Source organism: Taeniopygia guttata, chromosome 1 (assembly GCF_048771995.1).
Source record: "Taeniopygia guttata chromosome 1, bTaeGut7.mat, whole genome shotgun sequence".
NCBI lineage: Eukaryota > Metazoa > Chordata > Aves > Passeriformes > Estrildidae > Taeniopygia > Taeniopygia guttata.
In genome coordinates this window covers 12,083,117-12,110,763 of record NC_133024.1, presented here as the reverse complement: position 1 = coordinate 12,110,763, position 27,647 = coordinate 12,083,117, and the positions used below count along the sequence as shown (strand labels likewise).

Below are 27,647 nucleotides of genomic sequence, written 5' to 3'. Positions count from 1 at the left end.
CAGAACCATTTCAGTCTTCTTTCACTAGCTTAACCAATACAAACAACTTAGTTTTACTTTTTTAAGTGGTCCCTGAAACGTGCACTGACCTTCATTTGACAAAACTAAAATGACAGCAAGGAAAACAAATTACTGAAATTAAAAGGCAATTTTTAAACTCTTTAAAGTGTCAATTGAGCTCAAGCACAAATTCCCAGTAAGAAGATTTAGAGTCTGCCATGTAGTCTTATGGAAAAATCTTATGCTTTTGCAGAACTCAGGTTTGATTTGTATAGCCAAAATGGTAGCAATTCTCTACCTCCAAAAAATGCCCAAACAAGAGAAAGGGTCAATTCTTTGAGTATTGAGCTTTCTTCTTTCAAAGACTAGAGCCAGGAGAGGAAGGGAAAAAAAAAACAAAAAAACCAAAAACAAACAACCAAGGAGGAATCTTTTGTGTGGAAGCCTGTACCAGCCCTGCCAGGACAAGTCACTGATGCAGAAGGTTTGGAGTATTCACTCTTTATGTGTTTCACCAGTAAAGGACTGAGTGAAAGCAAAGGGCAGTCAATAACTCATCAGACATAACATAAAATGAAACTAATGTTCAATCAATTAGGTACCATAAGCATTCCATGAAAGTATCAATTGGAAATAAAAGTAGTTTAAGTAATTAAGCAACCTTTTATAGGCATCTGGGGATGGGTTCTGTTTTCACAAGTGGCATATTCTAACAAGAATCTCCTGTCAATAGCTGCCAGAGATGCATTGCTTTAGATGCTAAACTGGGCTATTTCCACAAATAGTACCTCTAGCATATTGAGTTCACTGAGATAACACAGTGAAATTTTTGTCATCTTAATTTAAATACATTTCTGCAGTTCCTGAAGATGCATTTACATGTGCCTACATGTATAAGAAACACAATGAAGATTGAAGGTATAGTAACATTTATTTCATAGAACAAAAAATTCTTGGTTTATGCCTTAAGTTCTGTTTGCTATCTGCTTCATCTGTGCAATACCTATGAGAATCAATTAAAGATTTTTTTGGTACAGCTGAAGGATGTATGGTCCTATTTATTTTTGTTTTATTTTTTATGTTGCACCTGAGTGCTTTTAGTTAAGAAGTTCAACTAATTTCCATTGTTTTTCTTTCCTCTTTTTCTTTTAAGGAAAAATCTCCTAGAATCTCTGTAGAACAGAAGCTAGAATTTGACCACATTACTTATTCTGTCTCTTGGACAATTTGTGGCAAAACGTTGTTTTCATTTACTATGACACAAATGTGTGTTAACATATTTTTTTTATTATTATTTTTGTGTATTAGGAAACAATTGGTTATTAAAAGAATAGGATCTGTGGAGGAAATGCATCATTTACTCTAAGGTTATTACAGCTAGTTGCAAATATTCAGTTCAAATATGCTGCAGATAAATGAGTATTTTCAAAGTCAGGGGATTTTTTACTTGTTTTTTTTTTTTTTAATATTAACTCTTCATTAATGTCTTTTTTTTGTTTTTAACAAAAAAAGCATAATGATAAATCTGAATATTTTCTTTTTTCTTAAAAATGGTTTAATTCAATTGAGCTGTGACTTGACAGCTGTGACATAGTTACCTTGTCTCCTTCATGTCTTATGACATAAATTACTTACTGAACTTCAAGTATGAGGCAAAAAAAAAAAAATCCTTCCTGCCTTAGGAATATCAGTTACTGTCCTCTGATAGATGGGTGGTGATTAAGTTGGACTAGTGTACTGAGCAGACCCTGTGAATTCCAAGTCCCCTGAGATAGGAGACTTTGTTGTTTAAAATGGCAAATCATGTGATGAAATGCAGCTCATTTGGTATCTTTGCAAACAGCAAAAATTTGACTGCATCTGCTTAGGCCAGGCAAGTCCACCATGAAAGGAAGGTTGCTGTGCATTAAGAATAGAAATTTCAAGATAACAATAAAGTTCAGATTTTGCTAGAACTATACTAACATTATGTTTCTGTGTACAGGAGTTATCTTAAATATCCTGTTCACTAAATAGGCCTTAAATATGGTAAAGACTGAGGGGACACATCTCGTTCCTATGGAGACCATTATTTGAATTTTGCAAGGTGGTTGAGCCATTGCAGACAGTATCTTTCTTACAGAAAGACAGAATGAGAATGAAAGTCCAGTTTAGCATTTCATGAGCACCCCAGAGAAGAAATGGAAGGGTAGTAAAAATAATTGTGGGGTTTTCTCCTTCTGATTGAACATCTGTCTTGTCCATGTGGAAGCTCGTCCTGGGTATATTGGGATTGTCCTGCATTTTGGAATAGCCAGCTGCCTAGAGAACAGTGTTGGGAGGCAAAAGGTGGGAGTCAGAATCCTGAGAGCAATCAGAGCATCAGACAGTGATCTTCAGCTCGTGAGGTGAATATTTCACTGGAGAAGATGTCCAGACAGACTTTGGTCTCCTTTTCTGAGGTGTCTGCTTTTCCTGATGGACTGCATAAGAATCCTGTATCCTATAATATTACAATGCTTGGATAGCTTCCCAAAAGGTCTCCTGTTTCTCAGCCAGAAAAGACATTTTTTGTGTTTTATGCAGTAAGGAAGATTGAATAACTGGAATGAACTTCAGAGGTACTGAAAATCTTGTATTGAAGAGGGTGGAGGGTTTTTCAGAGAAAACTATCAAAATAAAAGCTTCCTTAGATGTATTTATTACTGCAGAGAAAATGAGGTGTCAAATAGCCAGGGAGTTCTGATAGCTATGTTTTATTTTTGGGAAGCATCAGAACTGTTATTGCTACCTTTTTTTTCCTTTTTCCCCAAGGCTTAAAGAAAATTTGTTGTCCTGTGAACCTCCCCTTCCCAAACAATCTTTTCTGAAGCACTGCATATCCCAGAATGTAGATTTGGATTATATTTATGTAAAAGGGGCAAGGTGTGCTGTGTGGGCATATGGCTACTGTTCCATATATAGAATATTACCCTCATCTGTGTTAACATTCCAGCTGCAGAGATCACTCATGCATATGCATAGTCCTCCAGGAGCAGAAAAGGCAGGATTATTGCATGTGTCTGAAAGTCTTAATTAACAGACTTCAGCAGGGTGAATGGTAGGTAAAACTTATTACAAGCATCACTGTAGTAGTGTGTCTTGAAAAGGCAGGTTATGCAGGAGGTGGACTGAATAATTACTGTGGTCTAATAACTTATGATAAATGTTATCTGGTATTTATTGGGTAGAGATATATGACATGTATTTTTTTGAGCAAGATGAATACCAAGCTGCACTGGACTTCAACCTGCCTGGAAGCAGAATTTGGGCTTTCTTTTCTTCTTCTGATCCACTTGAATGAATGGAGTCAACAGCAGAGAATATGAGCTTTTTTTAACAGATGAAGTGCAGGAAGGCATTTAATTAAATTAAAGCTCGGAAAATGTTAAACCTGTGAAAGGAAATACTTTTTCTAGGCTCCATGTGATTTCTTTTTGTTGCTCCTTGAATGCTTTTCAGACATAGGTGTATGACCAAAGTAACCAAGAGACAGATTTGTCATCTGGTTTGCAGTAACCACAGTAACTGCTCAAGTGCTTGCAAACTCCTGTCTGGAAGATTACCTTGCCAGACTTGTCAGATTCCTACAGATTTGTACCACAGAAATGGAGCTTTGCTGTGTCTCCAGCTCTTTCTGTGGAGGTCTCTGACACCACTCTGCTCCATTCCTTTTGGTCACAGTCATAATGGGCATCCTCCCCTCCTACTGGGAGAAGAGCAGGACTAGCAGAGTCTGTGTCACGAGCTGTCATTTGCTGTCAGCCAGGGTAAACCAAGCTGCCAGATGGGCTGTTGGGAGGGCAAACAGAATTCACCTCTCAGTTACCTGGGGTTGTCAGCCAAAAAGCCACTTGTGTCCCAAAGGTTGCTGTCTCACTGCTGTCAAGACCAGTGCTGTAATCTCATCTATTTGACAAGCTTTTGGGCAAATCTTGTGTCCATGGTTGGGAAGACCAGAGCTATGACGACATGCTGGATATTTCTTTGCCTTTTTCTTCCTATGGAACACTTCAATTTGAGCCCCTAGCTCTCCTCTTTGACTTTTCGGTTGGCTACTGATTTTTCTTTACCTCTCTCCTTTAGCCATCAATCAAAACTGGCTTTGTAAGGAACTGCCTGCAAAGAACCTTCCCAAACATCTGGATCTGAAGGCAGGAAAGCTTCCCCAGTAAAATTCTTACTTATTGATCACATGCATCATCTGACCCCTGTATCATTGCTACATACAAAATATCAAGGACACAGGAATTTAACATGATGGTAAGAATAGTGCATATGGGACAGTCCATGCCCAAAGATCACTGGGGGGTATATATTTATTGATTCAGAGTGGTCCAAAGTGCATGAGTGTTATATGCCAGAAGATTTTCTCACCAATTGAAAGTTTTCAACTTTAAACTTGTACTTGAAGTTTTTCCTGCCTGCAATCCATCTATACCTCCCTTTGGACAGTGCAGATTTCCATGAAACCATGCTGAAAAGCACTGGTGGGGGCAATGAAATAAATATGCTTCTGCATGCACAGCAATATTCTTGTATATGACTGCATAATGAAATTCAGCTTTTTGGTGAAGGAGTCTGAAATGTTTCTCATCACCTGAACATTTTTCCTGTTCTTTTTCTAGTATGTTATTAGAAAACTGTACTTATCAATGAGCTGTTTGTTGTCTTATTTAAATGAAATTATATTCTTCATGTGGTACTTCACAGTTGATTGCTACGTTTATCTAGGCTTCAGTTTTTGAGTGGCCTGTGGATGCACCCAGGAGTTCCAAGTATCATGTATGTATGAAAGCACTAGGTCAAGACAAATTGCTTTGAAATGCTGTACAAATAATGATCCCAAAAGCTATATTTCACTGGGTTTATCTGTGTATGTGACAACTGTACTAAAATAATCTCAGAGTGCTCCTCCAAGTGAAGTTACTGCTCTCAACAGTCCTGACAAACAAAACAATTTCTTTCTTTAGTGGCATATACTCCTGTTTTATTGTGTCTCGTTCCTGGAAGCAGGAATGTGTTTTGAGGGCATGACACCTCAATGAGATCCTGTGGCGCATATGACATGGTGACAAATGGCTACTTTGCAGAATAGAATATGATAGAGACTGTGGCAGAGTTCCATGGCCAATATTGCTTAAAAAAAAAAATAGACAAAAAGCATAACAAAAACCCCTTTCACTGGAAAGAAACAGTAGTATAGTGCTCCGAGAAAAACCTAGAGAGCTTCAGGGGGGCTCTCATGCTTGAATGCCATACAAAACCCTTTCCATACCAGCCTACTTCTTCCCACCCCAAGGGAAAATCTCTCAGTGTCAAACACTCTTCTCTCTGCTGGTGTGCTTGATTTTAGGTGGCACATTGTAAATGTAATGAAGAGGAGCATTACTGATGAAGTTAGAAAACAAGAGCCTATGCTGACATTTGTGGAGCATCGTTGCCAATAGGCATATGTAAAGATTTACTGTTTATAGCACTGGTAAGCTATGATGCTGTGCCTCTGACTCATGGGAGCTATATATTTTGTTCTTTAATGCTCATTAGTGTTGTGGGAGGCTCAGATTTTAAAAGGGGTTGCCTAGGTAGGTTGTCAGCTGTTGATGAACATAACTGGTGCAGTGAATCTTTCTGACAGCTCACAATCATAATTATTTTCAGAATATCAACAGAAGAGCTGTAATGCATGGTTTATAGCTTTTAGCTGGTGGTTTGTGCAGTGGTGGGCTTTGTTTTGCAGATATATCTACCACACCAAAGCAATTTTCTATTCTCTCACCTTCTGTGGCATTTTCCCTCAAAAATCTGTTCCTATTACACACTGCCAAAGCTATGGGATCTGTTAAGAATGCATGGATGTAGCTGAAATCTGCAATTTGGGGGCAACATTTTCAATTATAAATTTCATAGCTGTAGCATCTCTCTATAGAAACCAAAAGTTTAATTACAGGAAAGCAATGCTAATTAGAGAGGGAAATACTGTGGCATTGCATTAAATAAATGTACCAGGGAAAAGTTATTTACTGTGCTGGCTACTACTAAGTGCTCATGAAGGTTTCCATTTTATGTTGGTGGTCTGTGATAGGATCTGGGATGCTGTTCCCAGAGCCCTGCTCTGCACTCATGGCATTTGTCCCTTGTGCTTTTTCCCTGGGGAATGAGGCCCTTGTGTGATGCTATCTTTGAGCCCCACAGAGACAGTGCATTGAGATCACCTTCAATATCTAGAGATGAACAGTCCTACAGGTCAATCTCAGCTCCTGGAACTTGTGAAGCACTTGGGTGTGGGTAGACAGGTCCTGAAAGCACAAAAAAAGAAACTTTCTTGCTTAGTATTCAGAAGGGTTTTTTTCCCCTCCAATTTTATTGCTGAAGCCTAAAATATCTTTAGATTGTGTCTTCTGTCCCCAAAGTATACTTGAAAATGCCATTTTTTGTTTAGAACTGGATAAAACTGATGTACTTTTTAATGAAAAGCAAAAGAGAGCACATAGAAAACATAAGACTATGAAAAAACTGGACACAAAATACAGAAAATTTGCAAACTCATCACAATAATTTAATCAATTCTAGTCTGGTGAGTTTTGCATTGATTCACAGGCTTAGCACATGACATTTAAGACTCAATACAGTGATAACAGTGCACACTGCTGACTTGAGAGGTATTTTAGTGGGGATAGCAGATACCTGAGAGCACATTCTGAGGTGATATAATTTCTTGTGACTCTAATACATTCTAGCTCTGCTGATTTACATCTGCTGAGAATCTTATCTATGGGAATTCCTTGATGCTCAGTGCTATTATTCTGACACCTGCCAAAGTGTCGATGGAGAATGGACCATAAAAATATCACTCCTTGATGGAAATGAATGTAACTTTAAGATCAGTCATTTGTGCTAGCCAGATTTTGTTCTCATCTTAATAGAACTTTTAAATATCTATTTCATTGCCAGGATAAATGGCCAAGCTTTAACTACTGCAAATGAATGCAGAACTATAAAACCTCAGTATAATCATATAATTTATTTCTTAATTTTCCGTTAGTATAGAACCAATCTTCTGTTGAAGAACATTGTGATGTCAATTGGGTGCCATATATTTGACATGCAGAAATGAAATCTGTATTCCTGAGAATGCAGACTTGCGATGATTTTTATCATAATTTTAAAAATATCTCACAAAGAGAAGTAATTCATTATTATCTTTATTTTATAGCTTAAGAATAGGGTGTTTAGAAAGGTGAAGTGACTTTTTCAAGAAGTTCAGTGATGGGAAATAGAATATTGTTAACATGACAATGGTATTTTATTATAAATGTCATTTTGTAATAAATGCCATTTTTATAAAATGAAAAAATTCCATTACCTTCAGGGAGGCCAAAATTTCCTTTGGAGTCTCTGATATAACCCATATGCCTGGTTCATAACCTTATTTGCAAGGAAAGGTATTCTCAATCTTTTGCTTAGCATGGAGCACACCTTTTAATAATAATCTCATAACTTCCCTGGGACTGCAACCAATGATTTTATTAAAAAAACAGGGTTTGATTTCAGTTCATCTTTTTAACTGTAAGAATAGAAGACTTAGGAGCCTCATAACCTCAGGGCTCCATAATCAACCACTGGTTCATGTACAACTGTTTGATAGCGACCATGCTGAAATTTACTACTTGCAGCAGCAAAATAAGCTGTGGTTTATGTACCCTTAAAGATCCTAAGCAGTTCTTGACTTTTTTAACTTTTTTTTTTCCTGGTGAAGTGGTTGTTGACTCTGCCACATGAATCATTTCTGTCTGCAATCTAACTTGTGAGCATCTACAGTCATACAAGAAGGAAGAATTTTTTCACTGAAAGGGTTGTCAATGGAATGGGCTGCCCCAGGGACGTGGTGGAATCACAAATCCAAGAAATGACTGGATGTGACACTCAGTTCTGCAGTTGACAAGGTGGTGATCAGTCAAAGGTTGGACTTGATGATTTTGGAGGTTTTTTCCAACTTTAATGACTCTGTGGTAAGGATGTGCAAATTTGTGGAGCTGTAGATGGGCCTAAATTCTAGCAAGTGTACAAGATGAGACCTGGAAATAGTGGGAAGGTGTAGCCAGCTTGATAGGCAATGAGTGCTGTGTTCAGTGGTCAACACCTGCAGTATCTCCAGAGAATGAGGAGGGATTTCAGGCAAAACAATGGGAGGCAAATATTTGAAGGGTTTCTCCTGCAAACAGCTCCAGAGTGAACACAAATGTTGGTAGTGAAATTGTTTTTCAATCCAGGACTTGTTTAACAGCCTTAGCCTACTTACTGCGCTTTGATTAGCTCTTACAATATGAATTCACTATTCCGAGAAACATCTGACTCCTTGAAAAACTGCAGTGCCTTCCATGAGAGTGTCTGTTCAAGAAGACTTTATTCTGAGTATCTGAGCCTGGGGTTTTGCTTTTTTAGGTTTTTTTTTTTTTTCCCTCAGTAAAATTGTCAATGAGAAAGTCTCCTTTATTTATTTATTTTTTTAAAAAAAGCTCAACTTCCAAAACTGAATTTCTGACAAAAATAATGGTGAAACAAATACAAGGAAAATGTGTCAAAATCAGCCACTTCATTAACAAACAGAACAGCATTAATTTTACAGGAGAATGACTCAATTAGGGAGGAAAGTCACACCTCTGGCCATAATCAATTGGTGTGTATTGGTTATGCAGAGGTGCACACTGACTATGGATTATTCAATACCATGGAATGATGGGGGTTTTTGAGGAAGGTGGAAATGTACTTTTCAGGGCTCTTTTTGGACTTACCTTCCCATGTTTTCTTTCCCTTCTACTTCATTATTCCTTTTCATCGAGGTTTCTGCTGCTTTTATTCTTTCTATTGTGGATTTGCCTGCCAGGTTTTAGCACTGTGCACCTCAAACCTAAAGAATAAATTCAGCAGGAACTATCTGAGTAAACCTGAATAGATTTCTGTTTCATGTTCCCTTGGCTTCTGCATTTCAGAAGTGCTAGAACCATTAGTCTGCTTTGCACCAGACTTGAATGTGAGCACAGGGGAGGAGGAAAGAAAAAGAAAAACACAGAAGAATAGGAGTAAATATTTCTGCTAGTTACAAGTGAAAGTCTGTCTGAGGTATGGGGATCACATCCAAAGACATATAAACCTATGGGTTTATATCAGCTCTGTTGCTGATCCACACAGAAATTTGGTATTGGTTACAAACTCTTTATTGTTTCTGCCTCCTTTACTCTTTTTTAGAGCTACAGATAACACTGAGGTTTTTAGGCTCTGCTGCCTCTGCACAACGTCAGCCCTGGTAAGTAAGGTGTTCCTCAGTGGGAATAAGGGAAAATTTCATGGAAAATTTCATTATAAATAAATTTTGTGTCTGTTTATGTGTAGTTTCTTTAGAGAGTTATAATTGTATTTCATATTTGCTATAGTTTGCATACTACTTGCACCCTCCCTAGTGTTTTTAAATTTTTTTTTTCTTTAAAAGTGCACTTTTAAGTTGCAGGCTTAGTTATGCAAAAGGAATATAAAAATGTCTTCCTAAGCAGGGTTGATTTTTATGTGCTCCAACATCTTACTGATTTTTGCTACACTGTTAAATATATTTTCTAGGACGTTAGTTCTGTATACAGTGTATCATCTAAAGTACATGGAGTTCTAGAGATGGAATCAATGTTAAGTGACTTAATAGTACCTTTATTATGTTTTAATAATATTGGAGTTCACATTTAATTTTCTTGTGTTCAAATTAGGTTTTTTTGGGGTTTTTTGTTGTTTTGTTTTGTTTTTCTTTTAATTCATCTCCTCAGCATCTTTTTCTTACTGATGGCTAGAAATGTTCTATAAATAAATTTATTTCCAGGGATTTTGGATTTTTTGGAGACACTAGGTTGGTTTACTTAATTTTCTATGGATTAATGGATAAATTCTCTCAATGGCTATTATGTAAATTAAAAATAACTGCACTGAGGGCCTTGGCTATTACATGGAGAGACAGGATGGATTTTACAATGCTGCTCCACAACTAAGAAAGCACAATTCTGTTGTTATCAGAAAATGTATTCCAATATCTCTTACAAGAAGGAGGCCCTTACCTGTGGAATTGTTTGAGAGATACAGATAGACAGATAGATTTGCTTTTATTTTAGTTTCTTCTCTTTTAGATACATAAGTCATGCCATCATTTTTTCAATGATTTAGAAAACTATAATATGCAGGTCAGAATTAAAAACCCACATCACAAATATTCAGAAAAAAACTCCGGAAACAATCTGATTACAGCATAGTTCCAGCTTTTTCCCAGGGGACTCCTCATCAGCAGTATTCAGAGAATGTGTAAACACTTCACCTCAGAGTAGGGAGGAAGAAATAATCCCTGGTCAATTGGCCCACAATCATCAGTGCACCAAAAACAGCTGGTGGTGAATAACTCTCATCCTTACTGAGAATTGCAGCATGCACAGAACACAACTCCTGCCAACTGCTGTGTGCATCCCTTTGTTAAAATATAAAATAAACATTTTTCTGTTATAGTCATGTGTCTGTCTAATCAGTTTCTCAAATTAAAATAGACAGAAAAATGAAAAACTGGAATGGCTCAAAGGTCAGTAAATATTCTGGCAATTCTGATTTTAAAGAGAGATGTGAAATAATCATTTAAAATTGGGGAGGGAATAGAAAATCAAAAATAAGAGTGTTATATTTATGGAAGTGGGAAAATTGGAAAGAATTAAAATAGCCTGTAGCAGCTTTACAACTGCAAGGAAAGGAGAGAGAGGGAGATAAAATACTTTCTATGATATATAATAAAGACAATCAAATATTTTTATAAAATTTTTGATTGGTGTTATGACCAAATTCCCGAATTGATTACTAAACATAAGGAGAGCAATCTACTCCATTTGGTCTTTATTTGAACATTTCCATTGTTAGAGAATTAAATTCATTATTTTGTGTTTATGACTTTCTGTAGGTGTCATACTTTCTATTTGAGTATTTATTTTCTTAAAATTTTATCAATGTGTTTTTTTAATTGATTTAGGGAAGAACATGGTATTATTTTACTGGAAGAGTGGAAATCATTTGAGCAGAAGCAAAATGTGGTTAAGATATAATTTGCTCCTGATATCTATTTGCATTTTTAAAAAAAATATTTAGTGGTCAGACTTTTAGTGGGTTTTTTTTTGTTTGTTTTTTGTTTGTTTTTTTTTTAATTGGTTGGTTGTTTTTTGGGATTTTGCTGTGGCTATTTTTGTGGGGTTTTTTTTAATTCTGCATTCGATATCTTCATAAATAAAAGTATCAGTGCATTGGTACAAGTCTGTTTTACTTTTAGACTGCTGCAGAAAAAGTGTCATTAAGGCATATTTGTGTTTCACCTTTAATTTATGTACTTCATGGACAATGAACGTGATATGCAGATCTTTGACACACATCCTAATTTGCTTCATTTGCTGAAATGATTTCTGTTAAGTGACTAACTCAAGATGGGAATTAGTCAAGATGATAAAGTTCCAACCATAGTTACAGCTTTCATCCTTCTTGATACATTTAGCCTATTTTATGGTATTTATATTTTTCTTGTAATGAAAAAGAGGCATTTCTCAAACAAATATATGTGCAATTATATGTGTAGTTTTATCCCTTTTTGTGAGGTGATAAAATATCTTGGGAAGAAATCAGTATTTCCCTCTTTCTATAATTAAAATAAATTTAGTAGGTTACTTTTCTTAGTCATATATAGTCCTGATGACAGTTAAGTGATTTTTTTTATTATTATTTCTTTCTGGCCATAAAATAATCTGCAATTTTGCTTTTCTAGCTAAATTTTATTCTCCAAAGAAGGGTCTAGAAAAAACAACATATTTCCCTATTATTAATGTTGCTTGTTTGGTCTTTAATTCTCCTGATTTTTTCAGTCTCAAACATAAGTCCAACACCTTAGAAGAGCTGTTTATTGGCAAGGATTTCTCAGCTTTTCCAGGTAACTAATTATGGTCAAATGTCTGAAAGACTCTTTCTAGCAGTGTGTTCTCTTGGAGCAAAAGCTCATTACTCTTTGACAAAACCTTCCTGAATCTGAAGGAAAAACTCTTCACAGTCTCAATAAAAACATTTTACTGACTAGAACAGCACTATCATTAATCATACCTTCCTTCCCAGCCTCTTCTTGGATTCTTTAAACACAGTAATAGTAGAAGAGTAGAAAAGTAAAAACATCTATTCTTTTAACCTTTTCTAATTTAGTATCTTTTAAATCTCATGTTTCTGTTTCTTTTCTCTATGCTTTCCTTAATTTGCCCACATTTTTAAAGCATGATCCCTAAAAGACAGACAAGCTGAAGTGCCATGGGAAATAAAGAGAGCAGAATAACAAGCTTGTGCCTCTGACACCAGATAAACACTTAATAGGTCACAGAATGAAGTTTGCTCACTTGTTTTCCTCTGCACAAATGGCATAGTCTGAACATTTGAAATGTGTGCTCTCTGTGTGAAGCTAAGCGTTACCAGAAATATTGATGAGCCTGAACCCAGAGCAGATCTCTGGAGATCCCTGTTTCATGTCAGACTGAGAAGACTCACCAGAGGATTGCCTGTGCATATTTAGATTATTTTTTGGTCCTTTAATCCCCTTTATAGAGGGTACAATAATTTCATCGTCACCATGTTTCCCCAGTTTCATTAAGAATGTCATGTAGTTTATGACACCCTGATCCACTTAGGGTGTCAAAAAGAGAAATTCCATTGAATTTGCTTCTCATTGCATTGTTATTCTTTCAAAGTTTTGTGAATGGATTGTTTAATGGATTTGTTAATGGATTTTTCTCCAGTATCTTTCTGGATACTGAAGTGAGGTCTATGATTTTCTTGTACTCTTTTGTTTGGTTGTTGCTTTTGCTTTTGGTTTTTGGTTTTTTTTTTTTTTTTTTTTTTTTTTTCTGCTGTTAAATTTTAACAACTAAGTTTTATCTTATCCTAACCTGTGCTGCAACAGATACACTCCAAGTCATGGGAAGTAATCACTAATGACTTGGAGACTGCTTTTACTACTACTTGAAATTCTTGAGGAAGCCCTGGTTACTTAGATACTTCCATCATTCAAATATTACTTAATCTCTCCATAAATAGATGAATACTGGCTATAAATAACCATTTAAATTCTATTTTCAGTACTATGAGTGACAGGGATATATTATTGAGGAAGCAGAGACTGAGTATTAAAAGGGTGTAGGGAGGAAATAATTTAGACTTTTAGGAATTACTGGCTCAATTAAATCCTAAGTCATAAAAGAGTTATAAGCTAAGGTCATATGCAAGAAGTTCTCCTTACTTAGAAAATGAATTCGGGTCATCGGTCTGAGCCTTTTTAAAAAGTTTCATATTGGCCTTTTAATTCTTTTATAGTTCTTTTAAGTTCAGTGATAGATTTAGTTTTGTTTAACTTGTCTCTACATGTATTGAATTAAGAGCTGGTCTTTTACTGAAGAATTATGTAAGCTGCAGATTTTTTAGAATCACTTTGCACAATTCAGTCTGGGGAAAAAATAGAGAATATTTTACCTAATTAACTGAGAATTAAATTAACATCTTGCAATTTGTACATAATTTCTCCAGTGAATTAATTTCTGTAGGCTTTTTCATACCAAACCTAAAAGGATAAAATGCTTAATTTGAAATTCCATCTAATTAAAGGAATTCTGCATTTTATTGATTTCTTACCAGAAGAAAACAATTTCAAAGCAAGCAGTATTACACTAGGGGAAGCAATAGCCTTTAGCATATTTGACGGTGTATTTTAGCATTTCAGTTTAAGAGAGTTTTATATGATTTTACCGGATGCATTTTATTCTCATGGTTTTAGGTCAGGTTTCACTACTATGTAAATTTTAATCTGAAAGAAAGAAAAATTAGGTTGCAAACACAAGGAAAAATCTTGTACAAAGTTGAAAATCAGCCTAAATAAATTAGACACCCTACACAGTGTAATATATATTTTAAACACGTACTCATGATGATATTCTTAAAGGTCATAGATGATCTCAAACTGCAAGTTACCTTTAAAATAAAAATGTTGATTATAATGAAAGTGATTGTAAGTTTGGCTTAAATTGTTCTTTTCTTTGAGAAGTGTCTCTTGCTCTCTCCTCTTTCCTGTTAATTACTGTGTGCTAGCAGGAGAGAAGCTTCTGCTGCAGCTGTGCAGTAGGTGACAAATAGGAAAGCACTGTATGGGCAACAGTAGTGAAACCACCTTTGTCTTATGCATTCATACCCTTGGAAAATATGTTTCACTTGTCCAGATGCAGGCTGGGCTCCCTATTCTTACAGTGGAGCTGTTGGAAATATCCTTGGCAAGGTCTGTGGGCAGGTCATCAGTGCCTGGCCTCTGCCAGGACACTGCTTCAGCCACCTGGAGAAACACAACTGAAAAAGAAATGATGCACTTATTGCATTTGCTGTAATTGCAGCTAGAAAGCTTCTGTCTTACCAAATACATCAAAGCTTTGGGGAAGTAAAATAAATATTGAACGTGGCAGTCAGGTATAGTATACCCCAGACCTATTACTTTGTGATTTCAACATTTTTGTGCTTTTCATATCAGTGATTAATTATGAGCTCCACCTTTCATCCTAAAGGGAAAGTTATTAATTATTACAAATGAGTCTCCTCAAAGTTACTTAAGGTAGGGCTGTGACTGGAATGAAAGATTTATAATTTAACACAGCCTCATTTTAATTTTTTCCAGCACAGAAAGTCTAAGAAACATTCATATCTGGATGTTGATTATTCTTTTGTAATGACTTAAAAAAAAAAAAAAAAAAAAAAAAAAAAAGCAGGGTACAAGCTGGAAATAAATTTTCCAGTCTTCACCTGAAATTTAATATCCTAATTTGAAGCCTAGCTGTTTTTGGACCAGAAATTGCTGTAATGTTAGACTATTTCCTATTTTGAGATGGATATTTTATGTGATATTTGAAATTGTTCCAGGGACATAATTTTTGAAAAAAAAAAAATCCTTTGGTTGCCAGATAGAGTTCTCTAGTATTTCATTTATCTGTATCATCAAGGCACTCTCACTGCAATTAAAATATGAATGAAAATAGGCATTCTATGCAAACTGACCATACTTACATGTTTTTTCATATGGTCTTTTTTACAAAGCTTCCAAGTTTTTCTATACCTATGCTAAGCATCGGGAATTTCACTGCTTTTGTGCTGATGCCCTTGTATTATATAATTATTAAGGGATGGTGCAGAGTGCATCTCACTCTGCATGGAGGCATCCCCATTTTGGAAATAAATGAAATAAGTAGTAGGTGCTTCTCTGCCTTAAGAGGTGGGATCATTTTTGGAAGGAAATTCTGAAGTATAGAGCAGTAGTTCTGCTTGTTACACCAAATGAAAGGCACAGTATGGGAACAGGAAGGAGGCTCTCCACAGACACAATCTATTCATCGTGCCACAAAAAAACAAATCCACTCGGGGTCTGCCCAATACTGCATAAAAGGGGAGTTCCCAGCATGTAAAGTTATATTTGCTATCTATGTTCTTCTTTTTATTCTACCTTGTTAAAACAAGTATTTTATCATGCCGTTTATCATGCCTTTCTCTTTGAGATCCAGGAAGAATCCCACTCCATCTCTCTTTCTTCCCTTTCTCCCACAGTCCTGGTGCAACCCAGCTGGAAAGGTGCCAAAGTGCAGGAAGGTCTTAGCTGGATATTAGGGTTGTAAGACATGCCCTGGAGCATTCCTGGGCAATTTTGCAAATCCTGCAGACTTGTTGGTATGGGTGCTGTGAACTGGTTTAAATAGAAGGACAAAGAAATCTAAACGCTGTGAATGAAATGGAAAGAACTTTGAAGGTTCAAAAAATTCCCCAAAAGAAAGAGATAAAAACCAAATGAGATTAAATGTTGATGCTAAAAAATTGATATATTTTTATTTAATAGTAAGGGAGACACAGAGGAAGAAAGAGAAAAATTGAAAAAACTTAGAAAAAGTTAAGGTTATTTTAAAAAGCATAGGATGGGTCCCTGCCACACCATGCTACCTTTGTTGTTGCTGAGTCACTGTCTGCCCCTCCCTGCAAGTTATTGCCAAGTCTCCCTCCTGCAGAAACTCTGAGATATAATGAATTTGTTATGGACTCTTAACCTGATGATATTTTTGTTGTGAATAAACAATGTAAGAGCTGATGGCCGTGCAAATGACTGAGGAGGGTCTTAGGAGCATTTTCAACTTTGGTTTTTGTACTTGCACAGAACAGTGGAGAATTGAATTAAGTTGAATGTGGGAAAATTTGGTGTGTGTATGTATATATATATATATATATATATATATATATATATATCCACCAAGCTACTTAAAACCAAAAGGGCTATCTCATCTCTCCTAAAAACCCAGATCCTGTTTCTCCTAAAATAAATAACAAAGTAGTTGTATTTACATTTAGGTTTCTTGTTTTGTTTCATTCCTTGGGAGAAACAGAGGAAAATCAGACAGCTAGAACTAATTTAAGATGCCAAGATTTTGCTTCTGTTCTACATTATTTTGCATTGTATTTTTTAAATTAAGAAATCGATGAAGGATACAGCCAATATGTTGTTTCTGTAAAAACAAAAATCTCATCTGTACAATAATTAGAATATAGATAGATGTTCCAGATGGTACACATGCAAAAGAAGGCTAGCTGCAAAGCAGATGGTATTATGACCATACATAAAGCAACTGGATAATCACTGTAATATTGTGACATGTCATATTATAAGAATAAATACTTTGTTTTCCTGAGAAAAAAAGGTAAAATCATCAGTAAATTAAACCACACAAGGCAGATGTGGCACTTATCCAGGAGTTACAGTTCTAATAGGAGCTTAGAGGCTTCATTTCTTTAATTTATTTCCCTTATGAAAAGAAGGTAATTCTAATTCGAGGAAAATGTCCTTTACACTATTAATTTTAGCATAAGCAACTTTAAATTATTTAGATTATTCTGTATTTCCAAAATGTTGCCAATTTTTTACTCCCCCCCAAGAATACTCAACTATTGCAAGCAGTTGTATACATGAGATATTTTTCTTCAAATGCAATAGACATTTCAATAAAAATGTGTAATGAAACATTGCAATATCTGGTAAAAGAATGAAAAAAAATCCTGTAAAGCTGGACAACTCCTATGATAAGGCACAAGATCAATATGACAAATTTCTGGAAGCTGTTTATATTAATAACATAGTCAACAACCTAGATATATTGCTAAATATGAAAGTGGCCAGCACCATAACTAGAAAAAAATATTCCTATGTTGGTACTGTAAAGAATTCCAAGAGCTAATGGAATTTATCCTTTGAAATTTTACTAACAGCACACTAGTTCTTTCACAAACATCAGTACAGAAATATGTATATATATCAGTCTTTGTGATCTACAGTAGATCATTTTATTTATAGTTTCCCTATGTAGACATATAAGTTTTTTCAAGATGGAAAATAAAATATTTTCAAAAGGGAGCAAAACCAAGCAACACAAAGGCCTTTCTTTGTAAACATATTAAGAGGAGAGAAACTTCTTCCAGGATGTCTCCTATTTAATTTAGAAGGACATTATGCTCTTGTACGGGAAATACATGTATTTCTGAGAAAATAGCCCTTTACAGTGGGCATGTAAAAGTTCCAGGTCTGTATGCAGAGTCCTTATTGATGAAGTAGATTGATCCTTATTAATCCTTATTGTTCCTTATTAATAAAGAATTGAGAGTAGCAGTCCTTGGGATGCAACACAGGCTTGTTGTTCCCTTCTAAACACGAAAAGGCACTATCCTCTCATCCTGTTTCTGGAAGGCAACTCCTGTGGACATTTCCAAACTCTTCCAAAAGGCCATGTTTTGCCTAAGAATCCTTACATGTCCTAGGAAATCTGAAAGACAATCAGCACTAGGGTACTGATAGTGCAGTACCCTAAAAGGTCAGCCAGGCATTTGTCCTCGCTGTGGTTGAGCTGAGCTGCCTCTGGTCTCTGTTACAGACAAAGATTTGTGCCCAACACTGGGGTATGGCTTTGATTTTTGTTTCACAGTCTGATCAAGTCTGACCTACTTGATTTGGTCCAAGCAAATTACTCAACACCTTTTGACATGAAGCAATGAGCCCTTTGTTCTGTACTGTGAAAAAGTTTCAGCTCAGGATGATGGTGCAGTTTGTGGAAGCAGTCATTGACAGGATAGCACAAGTGGATTGGCCTGCACTGTTATAGTGTAAAGGTGTGCTAAGATTTGTGCAACTTCCTGTGCAATAGATGGAATGGTTTGACTTGGAGAAGTGCAGTGATGTCAGCATATGAGAGATGTGTTGCTGGTGTGGTATGAAGACATCATTTTAGCTGTAAAATATTTCTAGTATAGGATTCAGCTCTAGCTGAACAGGTTCTTCTGAGTGAAAAGCCAGATCACGTGTTTCTTACTTGAATTAGGTAATTCTATTGTTCTGGGATTTTCAGTGAAAAATGAGCTGCTTTATTATTAGTTCAGAAGAATCAAGTAGTAAAAGAAAAAAAACTTAATGCACTAAATGTGGGTTTGGTTGTGATGGAAGGACATAACATCTATATAGGAAATCATTTGTATGTTTATTTGACATACTATGGTGTCTAATTGATTAAAACCATGCAATATTGTAAGCTTTATTTGCAGCTATCCAAAAAGCCCTCAACAAACCAAAACACACAAAACACACACAGACAAAAATTCCCACAAAAAAAAAAAACCTGCAAAATTTAAATCAACTAAATATAAAAGCCCCAAAACAACCAAATTCTATGCCCTCCATAAACCCTCAAAATAGAGTGTCAGATCTTCAGGCACAGATACCTCATCCAGTCTGATGTCTATATATCACTCACAACATTGACTGCAGCTTTTCCCTTGATAAAAGCAACCTGGGTGAATAAAGCCTGTGCTCCAAAAGAATGTGCAGTTGTGAACTGAAAACCTTTGGAACCATGAGAAACATCAGCTGTCTTAACTTATTCTGATGAAATTCATTGGAATTATAGTTAAAAAAAAAAGAGTCAGATTTCTCACTTGAGTTGTCTGTTTCCATGTACTTATTCTTGCTCTACCTTTCCTCACTTCATTTGCTTTCTGTACTGCCTTCTAAGGATAATTGCATGCAGCACACAAATCACCTATCTTGTTTTTGAAGCTGAAAAGAAGCTGTGTTTCTAGCATTACTCATTGTTAGGAATTATCTCCTCATCTCAAAATCTTATTTCTAGACTCCTGATCTTTGTTTCAATGGCCTAGTTCACAAATTGATTTGTCTCAATTTGCATTACCTTTTCTATCCTCAGTTATCTTTCTTCTGGTTTCTAGCACCTACCAATGCTTTCAGGAGTTATTCTTCATCCTGACTTGATGAGTTATGTGGTCTAATATTGATCTGTGTGGAAGACTCAAACTGCACACAGCCCCAGGGAAATGGCTTTTTGTTCATGGTGGTTTTTCCCCAGCATCCAGATCCATTGCCTTTGTGGCTACATCTGCTGTGCTTTGTAGGAGTTAAAAGAGATGCACAGATAGGGTAACTTCAGTCACAGTTCCTGTGTTTTTGTACTGTCAGAGCAGGGTTTTAAAAGATGAGTCTCACATAAAAAGTCAAAATATCTCAGCATAGGTTTTAATCTCTGCTGCTTTTACATTCAAATATGTTGTGTCCGAAGCACCTGATATGCTCAGAAGTTTTTCAAAGTCTGTGTTTGCCAAAGGAAACAACAGAATTTAAAAATATCTCTGATTGTTAATCCTAATGTTTCATTTGCACAAAATTATAATAATTTTAAAATTTTCACGACAATACTTATTAGTAGTAACTTTCCAACGTTTGCAAGTTGAACTTATATATTTTATTTTGGTGTCTTAATAATGACTGTATGTGCCTATTATAATCTTTGAGGAGCCCAGGCCAGTGATTTTCCTGCAGAAATGTTTATAGTACTGTAACTGCTTGTAACCTGCTGATTCCTTATCTTGTAGTTCAGAGTTGATGCAGACTTGATCTACACAGGCATTTAAATTTCTGTTGAACACTACTGATGTTTTGAATCAATAGGAGACAAAAAAAATATCTGCCAGCTATGAAATGGGAACTTTTTGCTGTGTGATAGAGGCAGTGGCCATCAGAGCAGTGAGGGAATAACCATGTTTCTTTTCTTCCCATATTTCTACCACTGTCTAGCACAAAGATCATTTCTTTGAACACAGGATAAAATTCTTAAAATCTACAGAAGAAAGATATATCTACATATGAATTACACCTGGAGGAATTATGCCCCAGCTCTGCTGGGTTCAGATGTAAACCCACATATACTGTAGCTAAAAAAATATAACATTGAAAGAGCATTGTTTTGAAATGAACAGCTTATTTTAAGTTAGGGAAAGAATAACCAAAACATAATTAGTGAAGACTAAGGTAGAATGGATCATGATTTTAAAAGAACAGCAATGAAACTGTTGACCAAGTGCTTCTCAGTTAATATTAGACAAATAGATGAACTTGACCATCACCTATAGATAATGGCATCTTAGTGCTTTGTGTATTCAGAAAAAATGCAATGTTACTGGTGCTTGCTCCCTCTGTACTTTCACTGATATCCAACCGAGAAAAAAACTTTCTTTTTCATAAGTCCACTGGCAAGAGAAATTATCTGAGGCTCAGCCACCTTGCTGAGAGTTTGTTTCTGCCCACTTCCCTTTCATTACAAGCATTGACAATATCCTACATTTTTTATCTTACCTCCTTTTACTTACTAGGGGATTTGAAAACAGTAGCAAACTTATTTACAGAAAGAGATATTTAAAGATTCTTTACAAACACATTTAATATTGAATTACCATCCAGACAATGACTCACAAACTGAAGTCTGGTATTGTTATGTGAAAAAAGCCCAATCTGACTAGTATCCAGAGTTAGTTATCTCTCAAGCCATAGATCACTTGCTCTTTATCACAGAGAAGAAGGAACTGGAAATTTCGCAGAGGATATTCAAGCTGTAGTGAGAGTCACAAAGTGGAGTTTGTCCTGTGTGGCTTTGTTACGAAGTTTTGGTTGGTTGTTTGTTTCATTTGGTTTGTGTTTTGTTTTGCTGGGGGCTTTTTTGAGGGGTGGTTATTTTGGATTTTTCTTTTTTACAAAGATGTTATGAAAAATATAGATCCTGTATTTTTGTTGCCTTTTTGATCTCCAGCAATGCCACACAGGGTGATTTATCCCACTTTAAATTAAGATATAGCACATTGGCGATGATAACCAGGAGATGTCTTTAAAATACAAAGTAATTAGCAGTACCTCCATCTTCCCACCCTTGGTGAGTGCTGTTTTTCCCTCGTGGGAGCAGAGGAGTTGTTAGCTGTGTGTGCCCAGGCTGACACAGCTGGGCTTTGCAGGCCCTGCAGGGAAGAACTGATTTCCAAACTGAGCAGCTGCACATCATTCTTAAGAATAATTTAGCAGTTTTCTCCTCATTTAAGCCAAGCAGGCTCCAGAGTTTACTGAGACACTCCAACTGAGGGCAGAAGCAATTTCTGTGTGTATGAACACATATCAGACAATTTAGGGCTCCCTTCATTCCTAACCTGACCGTGAACTGTCAGTGCCAGTTCAAGAACAGCGAGTGCAATGTGCTGCTAGCACGAAATAATCAGCCAGGCACTTACTGTAATAAGTGGAGTCTCGATGAGTAGTGTGATGGGAACTCTGTTATAGCACTCTATTGTCAGGAGGACAATGGAGTATGAACCAATGGAAATATTTTAAAAACCATTTCTGTGGAAGCTTGACTTCGACATTTTTCTTTCAGTCCGATATTAGTAAATATTGTCAAGCAAAACATTTCAGTTCCTAAATAAATCACTTGAAATAATTAGAGCACGCATATTTAATTTAAGCTTGAAGTAGTTACTCTTAAGACCTTGCAATATGAAAAAAGAATTCCTTTTTTTATAATAAGCATTTACAAAACTTCTTGCAAATATTTATGAATGGAGAGACTTTTTAAAGTGACATTTTTTTCCTTCTGAACTGTTTCAATAAACTGGTGTTTTCTAATCAAACCAAAGGATTTATTCCTTATCAAGGTTGTGACTCTCAAGTAGAGTTTCATGCACTGTACTTGTTTCCTTTAGCTGTAAACTGATGGCATAGGCATTTAGGAAAATTCCAGTGTCTGGGATCTTTTACAGATTTTGCCACTATTGCAGCAGGTTTGCTTGGAGTGAAACACACCCACATTGCTCTTGCCCAAAGTCTAGAGTAACTTGTCCTGCTTTTGTCACTGACTGATGTCTGACAGAGACAAGTGCAGAGTCCATTAGCACACTCTATCAATCAAGATTTATAGGAATATTTTACCTGTCCTGTGAAACTCCCAATCATGGAAGGCTATTTGAAAAGAGAAAAATTTTGGTAGTCACTAAATTTACATGGTACTAAGAAAATAAATTTGTTAGTGTTTTTTTTTTTGGGGGGGGGGGTTTTTTTGTTTTTTTGGTTTTTTTTTGTTGGGTTGTTTTTAATATTTATTAGACCTCATTAGTTAGATAATGAATAGACCCATTTCAATTCTCTGTGTAAACATCAAATAAGAAAGCTTAACAGGGAGATTATTAAAAATGCCTAAAATTGAACCTTTTATAAAAGAGCGTTTAACATTTTTTAAAGTGCACTAGTAGAAGGCATTTATTTATACTTCACTTTAAACTCATTGACTTGTAATTATATGATTATAATCATTATAATTTGCCAAATGGGTACCCCACCCCTTTCACCTTCTCACAAAAAAAAAATGTTGTCAATATAAAATACATTAAATATATAATTATCAGTAGATGATCATCTTCTGATCTAGATTTTTTTTTTGAAATCTTCACTTCCACTTTGAGTCACTTGGGCAATACTACAGTACCAATGATTTCAACTTCTGAAACATCTGTATTCCTGACTATTCTTCTAAGCAGGGCATTTTGAAGTATCTTTAACATGGTTGAAAATCTTACTGCAAAAATCCATCAGATCAGCAGTTAACCTCTAGAAAAGCATCCTTTCAAGCTTTATGTCGTTCTGAATGTAAACTTTTGAAATAACCTCCTGTTTCTCCTGTTTAAAGAGTCTGTCTAGGATACAAATAATGAGTTTTCTATAAAAATGTAAGATGAACATGAACATTTATATGTTCCAAGAAGAAAGTATTTTTATTCCCGAGATTGTATACACATGCTTTTTAAATAATATGGCAATTGCCTGTCCTTCCTGAAATGAAATCAATGACAGGTAACATTGGCTTTTGTTCACAGTCAAATAAGTTGTGGGCTCTGGAAGGTCTGTTAGCAAGAAAAGGGATATTAGGGTACACAGTGTTTGATTTATACATTTCCCCCCCTTATTCTTCAATAAGTCAAACATAAAGTGGAAAAACAATAGAAAAAGAAGGCATAGGGTCTTGACTATATAAGTTCTAGGAGAATCAGAATGTCTTGAGAAAATTGAGAGCAAGCTCCTTCTTTCCTTTAGGGGTTGGTTCAGATTTTCCTTTGTGGAGGAATGCAGGAAGCCTGTCACATTTTTTACAATATGTTTCTCTGCAGAAGGGGTGTTGGTGCCTTCTGTGAGTTATTGTTTTGGTATGAGTAGCTTAAACTCATCAAGAGCATTGCATGAATGTACAGCTTGGGGGGGCTGGGAAAAAGGATGTAATTACTTGCTTTAAAGACGTAGGTTAATTATTACAGATTTATTAGCAACTGTCATAGTTATAAACATTTGTATGTAGCCTCAGGGAATATTTTTTCTTCTTTTTCTCAGGAATGAAAAGCTTCAAAAGCAATGGTGGGAAGCAATGAGTACATGATAATTTTAAGGATCAATTATGTGTGTTCACAGGCAAAAATATATCCCAAGCATTTAATTTCAAATATGCATTTGCCAGTTACTGTAAACAAACAAAAAATCTTATTAAATTGCATCTGGAAGGCCAAGGAAAGAATAATTTTAAGTTTCTTTAGAAAAAGAATAGATCATTTGTTCCTCCTCTGCAGCTTTAGTTCAGCAAGAGTTCAGCTGAAAGCTTCTGAAGAGGTTCTCAGGTGAGTCAATCATAAGGATTCAACCTCTTTAAAGACCCTGGAAGAAAGAATATTGAGGCAGCATGACCCTCAAAAAAGTCCACAATGTGTTTGTAACAGAAACATGTGGAGTGTTGTATAGCACTGAGATGAAAAACAGATGATTTGGAAGGTTTTTATTATTGTTTCTGTCTTTGTTTGTTTTGGTATTATTTTATTTGCATGTAAATATTTCCCTGTACATTTGTAACCTCTTATAATGACCTACTGGAGGTTTTGGTATCCCAAGCATTTTGGGTTAGAGTCTCTTTTGAGCTATCTTTACTTTGCATGAAGGGAGAGAAAAGGAAAACAATTTGGGAAACAGTGGCATAGGGGAAGAAGCAAGTTTTTCCCTTTTCCACGGGGGAAAAAAAAAGTTACATTTTCAGTGCACTTTGTCCCTTTATTTTGGCCACGTAATATTAGGACACTAAAAGATTATTTTCTTTTTCATTATTGGATGCCTTTTAACACAGGTCCCACCCAAGAAAAATGTATTAGATTCCATTTCATTGCTATTTTTCATTTCAAGGAACTAGTACTTGTTTCTATAAAGGTTTGTTTGACCTAACTGTATTCCAGCAGCCAAGTATAATGAAGAGATTTCACTGAGAATTTGTTCTCAGGGCACAGAATTCTTTCCCATCTTCACTCTTGGGAGAAACAAAACTGTCACCAATATCTTTACCTGATACTTTTGCCAAAGAAAAAATATGAAGGGTTTCTCGAGGACAACAAAAACGAATTCTCCAGAAGGATTTTTTTGGGTTTTTTTTTTGGTCAGAGCAGGAAAGGAGACTTTGTCTAACGGGAATGGGTCTCCAGTGCCCTTTAGACTGCAGACTCTAGGGTTTTGGGACAATGAAGTAGAAGGCAAGTTAACAGAGAAGGCAAAGGAAGTAAATTTGTTGTTTTTATGCTAAATGAAAAGATGTTTTCCAGTAAGTATGTAATGACTGGTTTTTCCAACTGTGTTGCACTAATAATAATGTCATATACAGCAGGGCTGTGTGGAAGTGATTCATTCCACTTAGAGCAAGGTGACCCTTTCTAACTTCAGCATTTTTGCTGGGAGCTGCATTACCCCTACTGGCTGTGAGAAAAGCTCTTCTTCCCATTGCTGTTTGATTTCCTTGGAAAAGTGGAGCAATATGACTTGTATTAACTCTATGTCTGACTCTTAAGCAAATTATTTTAATATTCTTTTAGCAGCTCACCCCTGCATAATAGTGACTAAGTCTTATGATGAAATATTTATAAAGTCTGAAAAACAGACTGCTACATGTGCTCCCATTTTCTTGATCATTCTTTTGAAGGCTGTCTTTAGTATTCAAACTCTGGTTTTATTTACACTGATGTGTATTCAGAGTGACTTTTTTTGAGGTATATACTGCTGAAACCCATGGAATGATTTATCTGAAAGGTTGAAATAACAACAAAAAGCTGTAAATATTTGGTTAGTTGGACTATTGCAGCTGATTCTTCCTCTTCTTTGGAATGCATGTAGTGCATAATGAGGTGCAGAGGGAAGACATGGCAACTATTCGCAAGGGATTTACATAAATAAGGACTATTGGCACTTTTCTCGGTAGTATTAAGTTTCTGAGCAAAATGTGAAATTAAAAAAAAAAGTCAAGGAAATGGTGCATAAAATGTGTATGAATCAGGTCCTAACTCAGTAATCTAACTCCTGGGGAACAATTAAGGCATAACAGTCTCAAGGCATTTATCTGTCATTTTTACTGGGACACAGGGAATTAAAAAAAAAAAAAAAGCACTAATGGAAATCTTAATTATACATACATAATTATGAAAACTTCACAGAATAGAAATGCAGACAAGGAAAGCTTTCTAACACTAATAATTCTGCTAAAAAATGCCATAAACAAGAGAAAGAGCTTGGAAGGATCCCTGATGAAATCCTTCTCTAGTCTTCCATAGGATTCAAAGGCACACTTGAAAGAAAAAGGAAAACAAACCATCACAATTCTGCAACCATAATTTTAGTAAAAGGTAAATGTCTTTACCCATAATGGAATCAAACACAATTTACCTTTCTTTAATTGCAGACACTTAGAAGTGTTTGTACATGAAGTATTCATATTTGCAAGAAACAAAGAGGTAGAAAATTACACTATTTCTACACTCTCCAGTGTAAGATCCTACCTCAGCTGCAAGCATTATCTTAAGAATTAGAAAAGTTTTGGTTTTCACCTGCCTGTATAATCCAAAATATCTTGGGGTTGAAACTCTGGGATAGTGGGTGGGAATGCATGTCTCAGAGTAAAGGAATACTGTAGATGAGGGAGAGTAGTAAGAATACTGAAAGTTAGGTTAAAAAATATAAATCTATTAAAATGGCATGTGCCTTGGTAGGCTTCTGTTCATGCAGTTGATACAGTTTCATTATATGCCACATTTCTTATTTCAAGAATGGCCAGAAATCCTGGCAGGAATTATTAGCATGCATGGGATGTGTGTTTTACCTTTTTAAACTCTTCTGGCTCTTGCTGGTTTTGGGACTGGTATTGTGGAAGAAACATTTTATTAGGGCTAAACCTCCATTTATTCCACTCAGTTATCAGTGCTTAAAGGAGGCATTTGTATTGCAAACCTCTCTTGACTCTCTGGGATGGAAGTATGTGCCCTGCATAGATCCCTTTAGAAAATGGGGTGAGCTGAAAAGAACATCACTCCTCCCAGCTGGACAGATACAGGCTGGATTTCCTACAAGCTTTTCAGTACACAAAACTGTTGATTAGTTTGTCCATTTTTTTTATTGCCTGGCCCAGCAGGATTCTGAGTAAAAAACAGCTCTTTTAGCTCACATGTTGAATTTGGAGAAAAATTTTTTGTTGTTTAATTTGGGGTTTTGGGGTTTCGTTTTTGTTTGTTTGGTTGGTTGGGTTTTTTTGGGCTGGGAGGTGTAGGTGGTGTAATGATTTACTACTTCTTTAAGCATGAAGACCATGGGACCATATGGTTCTGAATGTCTTAAAGCTAATCCACTGTGTCACCTAAGCACCATCTCTCCTTTTGGGAAAAGTTATCAAGACCTTACCTGGCAGAATTTAAATGTGAAACACGTAAAGGACATTTCAGAAAACACATAAAATACTTTTGTACATGAACTTTAAGTCTCGTAAGATCTATTTGATAGTGACAAAGAACAAAAGACTTCTGAAAAAGAACTGGTTTAAAAAGCAAAATTAATACTTTTCCTAAAAGAATTCGATAAACAGTTATCCTTACTCAGGAAGTCTGTGGCATGAAACCTTTATCACATCAAACAATAATGAAGGGTGACATTTAAATCCTCAGCCTTTCTAAACTGTGACTCTGAAAATGAAGCATTACTGATGCCTTTGACAAGAAAAATATATGAAGGAAAAGGAGATGTAGCACAGAGATAAGCTATTTATTTTTACTGACCTCAGTCAATCTTGTCCTTGTTTTTTAAATATTTCACC

At 35.8% G+C, this 27,647-nt stretch overlaps 1 protein-coding gene and 1 long non-coding RNA gene across 2 annotated transcripts in view; both read left to right on the top strand.

Annotated features, from left to right (window-relative positions):
• Window positions 1-392: 392 nt before the first annotated feature.
• LOC140682218 (uncharacterized) lies at window positions 393-5,057 on the top strand. The gene is made up of 2 exons (XR_012053555.1): window positions 393-918; window positions 4,105-5,057. It is a non-coding gene; the product is annotated as an uncharacterized lncRNA (long non-coding RNA).
• A 214-nt stretch (window positions 5,058-5,271) lies between these two features.
• The window catches only part of LOC115493363 (uncharacterized), a 234,956-nt gene continuing 212,580 nt past the window's right edge, over window positions 5,272-27,647 (top strand). The window contains exons 1-4 of the mRNA XM_072930026.1: window positions 5,272-5,384; window positions 5,481-5,500; window positions 9,268-9,325; window positions 11,940-12,004. Of these exons, the coding sequence (XP_072786127.1) occupies window positions 5,272-5,384; window positions 5,481-5,500; window positions 9,268-9,325; window positions 11,940-12,004 (256 nt within the window). The remainder of the gene's footprint in view (window positions 5,385-5,480; window positions 5,501-9,267; window positions 9,326-11,939; window positions 12,005-27,647) is intronic.